At 45.8% G+C, this 5,632-nt stretch overlaps 1 protein-coding gene across 1 annotated transcript; it reads left to right on the forward strand.

Moving 5' to 3' along the window:
* The first annotated feature begins 367 nt into the window (after window positions 1–367).
* irf2bp2b (interferon regulatory factor 2 binding protein 2b) lies at window positions 368–3,825 on the forward strand. Its single transcript, XM_082155909.1, has 2 exons — window positions 368–1,319; window positions 2,785–3,825. Exons 1-2 carry the CDS (start codon window positions 578–580, stop codon window positions 3,462–3,464), a joined length of 1,422 nt encoding a protein of 473 aa, XP_082012035.1. The 5' UTR covers window positions 368–577; the 3' UTR covers window positions 3,465–3,825.
* Window positions 3,826–5,632: the final 1,807 nt, after the last annotated feature.

A 5,632-nucleotide genomic window follows, 5' to 3' on the forward strand; every position in this document is an offset into this window, starting at 1 on the left:
AATTAAGTTTGATCAAGAATTTCCGTCTTTAAAACGTTTGAGTTCAACATTTTATCGAATAATATTAAGACACTGTGACATGGAAATGGTTTACACTACATGGTAGGAAAGCTATTCCATCCAGTCAGATTCAAAAATGTGCTATACTTTAATAATCTAACGTCCTAATTACACTTATATTCCACGTATAGCAAGGCAGACGGACCTACGTTGTAAATACGCACTTTTTTGGCATGTGTTCCACCTTTTTGTCGATGTTTTTGATCGCTCTTTCGCTCTCATTCAGCGCGCCGTCCTGTGAGGGGGGGAGCGCAGCGCGCATGCGCAGATCGGGCGCTCGAAGACTCAAGTAAATAGAAGCGTCGCGGTGACGTCACCGCTCGCACACCGAGAGCTCGCGGGCTGGAGCGCGCACACTGCCATGAACTTCGGAGCGTAACTTCACGGTTTTTCTCGTTTTTTTTCGGACGGGGCTGGGGAAAATAAACCGAGATATATTATTATAATTTTTTTCCTAATAAGAACGCGCAACATTTGGAGATTTGCGTTGCATATTTCGCCGTTTGTGTTCAGCAGCATGTCGTCCGCGGCGGTCGCTGCCTCGCGCAGGCAATCGTGTTATTTGTGCGATCTTCCCCGCATGCCGTGGGCGATGATCTGGGATTTTACCGAAGCCGTGTGTCGCGGATGCGTCAACTACGAAGGAGCGGATCGGATCGAGTTTGTGATCGAGACTGCACGACAGCTGAAGCGTGCTCACGGCTTCCAGGAGGGCAGATCACCGGGACCGGGGGGCAAACCGGGGAAGGACATTCAGCCCATCAACCACACGGAACCGGGCTCACGCGCTCCGCAACCACTGGATCGGTACCCGCTCGCGTCGGATAGACCCCCGAGACTGGGTCCGGAGTACCAGTCCCGGCAAGCGAACGGGATCCCGGTGCCAAACGGGTTCCCGAAGCCCGACGAGCCCCCGGAGCTGAACCGCCAGAGCCCGAACCCGCGCCGGACCGGAGCCGTGCCGCCCAGTCTGGTTCCTCTAGTCAACGGAACCCTGCCAGTGCACGCGCTTAACGGGAGATCGGTGCAGATGGGCATCCCACCGGAGCATGCGGGCAAACGCGCGGAGGACATGAAGGAGAAACACAGCATGAGCGACGCGAGCGACGCACACAAGCGCGTCGAGGACTGGACGCAGAAGGGCAAGACGGTGCGGGACCTGATGGCGCTGCAGAACCTCGACTCCCGGTTCAAGAAGGAGCACGCGGCGCTGCAGCACCGGCTGGGGTTCGAGAGCGGCTCCGGGGCCCTGAAAACAGGTACGGGTCGTGCATGCATGTGGTCCTAACAATACAATTACACATGCTTATGCATCCATGCAATGTTTGGGATAGTAAAGAAACACACAAACTCTATGTTTTGCGTCTGTATTGTCATTAATATTCAAGCTTTAGACATCAGAGCATGCTGTAGTTTAATCTCTAAAAGAGAAAAAAACTTCATATCATGTCTGATTTTCACATGCATATGTCGTTTAAAACATCAGAGCATGCTTTCAAACTAGATTTTGTTCAAACTCATATTTTTTTAACTGGATTCAAATGTTTAGAATAACAGAGCATGTTGTAACACGCCATATTCTTCTTCTATTGTTTATATTACACATGCATTTGTTTGCAAAACAATATTAAACATTAGAGCATACTTTCAAACTCTAGATTTTCTGTTCACACTCATATTTTTTTAATCTGGATTCAATCTTTAGAATAATATGAGATGTTGTAACACGCCATATTATTCTTCTATTGTTCAAATGAACATGCATTTGTTTGCAGAACAGTATAAAGCATCAGTGCAAGCTTTCAAACTCTAGCTTTTCTGTTCACACTTGAACTGGACGCAATCTTTACAATATTTTAAGAAGCTGTAATGTTTTCAAACTCAATGTTTAATGCACATTACAACCTAATGCATTCAGTCTTTAGATGAGTGTGAGATTTCAAAGCATGTGTTAAACTCTAGATTATGCATGCATTCATAATGTTTGTAAAAGTGCTTCATGGCTTGACATGCCTTTCGTCATCCGGGACACATGCCACATTTTTTAAATTGCTTTCAATATTTCTTTATCAGTTTTTGTCAGTATTTTACCTTAATTCATAGGCTTTCCATTTCATTGTTCTTTATTTTGCTTTACTGTTTTATGTTTTCTATCTTATTGTTAGTTTCCTTGTCTTTTTTAAAGCACTTTGGTTGTTTTTAAACGTGCGATATAAATAAAATTGTACTGTATTTAGTCTAAAGCCAGAAAACAGAGCCAACCGTGGTCATGCATGAACCGTCAGACTAGTTTAAAATGAGTGTTGTTTAAAACGTAATGTTTTCAAACTCAATGCTTAATGCACATTAAAACCTAATGCTAGTCTTTAGATGAGTGTGAGATTTCAAAGCATGTGTTAAACTCTAGATTATGCATGCATTGATAATGTTTGTAACAGTGCTTCGTGGCTTGACATGCCGTTTCATCATCCGGGGCACATGCCACATTCTGTGCAAACAATGGTCACACATGAAGCGTTGGACTAGTTTAGTTGAGTGATCCGTAATACATTAACTAATGAACCTTACTGTACAGTGTTACCAATAAAATTGTATTTTGTCTAAAGCCAAGAATGCCGGTCATGCATGAAGCGTCGGACTAGTTTAGTGGAGTTTTTTCCGTGTCTAAGCCAGTGTCTCTCTCTCTCTCTCTCTCTCTCTCTCTCTCTCTCTCTCTCTCTCTAGACCGCGGTAAACACTCGCGGGGCATTAAGAGGAAACCGTCTCCTGAGCCGGACGGCGAGGGAACCGCGGCTAAACTCAACGGCGAGGCTCCTCCGTGGCTCCCGTCTCCATCCGAGGTGCTCAAGATGTCGACCGCGGCTTTACCGGGATTCCTATCCGCCCCGCCGTCGACCATCTCCCCGCACCCGCGCACCACCCCCCCCGAGCCCACCGCGCAGAACGGCCAGTCGCCCATGGCCGCGCTCATCCTAGCCGCGGATAACGCCGGCACCGGCTCGCCCAAAGACCAGGTGCACTCGACGACCGCGAGCCGGAGGAACACCGGAAGCCCCCCGTCGCCCGCGGCACAGAGGCGGCTAGCTCTCGGCGCGCCCATGGACCCGCAGAGCGCTCCCGACTCCTCGGTGCCGCCCGGGAGCGTGCCGTTGTGCTGCACCCTGTGCCACGAGCGCCTCGAGGACACACACTTCGTCCAGTGCCCGTCCGTGCCGTCACACAAGTTCTGTTTCCCGTGTTCCCGCGAGAGCATCAAACAGCAGGGCGCCACGGGAGAGGTTTACTGCCCTAGCGGAGAGAAATGCCCGCTAGTCGGCTCCAACGTTCCCTGGGCGTTCATGCAAGGAGAGATCGCCACCATTTTAGCCGGAGACGTAAAGGTGAAAAAGGAACGAGACCCTTGATTTCGCGTTGCGTTTGCGTTTGACACCAATCACACTGCATACCATCCAAAACTATGTACATATGAACTCAAAGGAACTTGGTAAACATGGCTGTATAATTTTTTTTCCCCCTTTTTTTTGAATATATTGTGTTTCTATATTTTTTGGAGGATAAATGGTATGTACGTACGCACTCTTCCCCCATCCAGTGGTTGTTCAGAGCGAGCGCTCGTGTACTAGTAGAGCTGGTGGCAGTCCATGTTTAAACACAGAATGTGACTAATACTCTTTAAGCACTTGGCAAAAACTGAAACGCTTTTAGCTGTATTGTATGCACTTGTTTAAGAATTGCCAAATACAATTTCTGACCTTGTAATAACAATCTGACGTGTGTGTGGTTGGCTTATTGTCTGCCCTCGCTGAATCACCGATGATGCAACGACCTCTCCGAGTGCCAGAAGAGAAGGTTTAGTCGCGGTGCATGCTGGGAATTCATTGCCTCCATTAATGGTAACTGATATCACGACAATTTGCAAAGCTAAGGTAACCAAAGAATGCCTGAATGTGGAGGAGTATCTCTCTCTCTTCCCCTGAGCGCGCAGGCTAGGACTTGTATGGCACATTGTTTTCGTCCCTCATGTGGAGAAACCCAACGCTGAGCAAGCCGACACTCGCGTCTATTTTTACACTCGCGCTGCCAGTTCGAAGCTCGTAAACGATCTGTCCTTTGGCCTTTCCTGGTGGATAAAGCACGTTTCAGCGGCGTTACCATCACATGCTCTCAGGGCACGGATACTCTAACATCTGAAAACATCATTCATCTTGTGCACGATTTTTAAATGCTAACACTTTACATTAGTTAATGCATTACATTACATGTAAACAAACCTTATCGTAAAGTTATAGTAATACGAGAAACACTTAATCTGGCTTTTCCCAGTTTTGCACTAATCAGCTTTCGTTAGCTTTAATGGGATTAAATCATGAATGCTAGTGTGAGCTCAGATGAAGCGTTGTCCGTCTGACCGCACGAGGAGATCTAGCTGGAGCATATGCTTCATAAAGTGTGTGTTCACGTGATCCCTGCGCTGGAATTCCTGAGTCACGGTCGGTCTCCTCCCTCTTCTCTGATGAATGGAGATCTGTGTTCTTGAGTCACATGTGCTCTGGTTAACCCTTTCCCAGCCGCCGTGACCTGGAGAACACCGCTGGCTAATATTCTGATTGATTTTTGGCATAGTTGAGTGTGTTTACATTGAAACATCTTCATTCCTCGACATATTTGCTGGTTTTTATCCAGTGTTTCATTAAATTGCGTCTATTCACAGCTAAAAAATGCTTTTCTTATTTTGTGTTTTTGTCGTTTCCAGTCCAAATATCTAAAAGTACTTGAATTAAGATGCATTTACTAGATGAGTAAAATGACATAAGATATTATGGTTTGTTTTCAAACTGAGTTCATAAGCAGAATGATCTGCCAGTGGGATAAGAGAAATAATCTTAATTCAAGCAGAAACAACATTATTTTTCTGACCTCATTGGCAGATAATTCTGCTTTTTTAAAGCTACAACTCACTTAATTTTGATTAATTTATCCAGAAAACAAGACTCGTCCAGTAAATGCATCTTGATTTGAGTATTTTTAGATATTTGGACTGAAAACGACACAAACACTAAGTAAGAAAAGCATGTTTGCAGTGTAGACGTGTGCAGAGTGAGATAATGGCGTTTGTATCCGAAATCAAAAGCAAATATTGCTGGTGTGATTCAGACCAGATTCAGAAAGAAAATAATAATAATAATAATAATAAATGTACAGGTACTGCGTTAGACTAAACTGGGTCACAGCACTTACACATTATTGTCCTACTGTTAGTTTCACTGCTTCTATTGCTCTTGGATAAGAGCATCTGCTAAATGATCAAATGTAAATGATTGAGACAGAAAGAGCTTGTGAAACTCGACACCCCGAGGGGAACCGACTCAGATGAGGCACTCGACTCCGGTTACGTCAAAACTAACTCACTCACTCTCTCTCACTCACTCACTCACTCACTCACTCTCACTCACTCACTCACTCACTCACTCACTCACTCTCACTCACTCTCACTCACTCTCACTCACTCTCACTCACTCTCACTCACTCACTCTCACTCACTCTCACTCACTCACTCACTCACTCACTCTCT

This window comes from Leuciscus leuciscus, assembly GCF_965113295.1.
Source record: "Leuciscus leuciscus genome assembly, chromosome: 23".
NCBI lineage: Eukaryota > Metazoa > Chordata > Actinopteri > Cypriniformes > Leuciscidae > Leuciscus > Leuciscus leuciscus.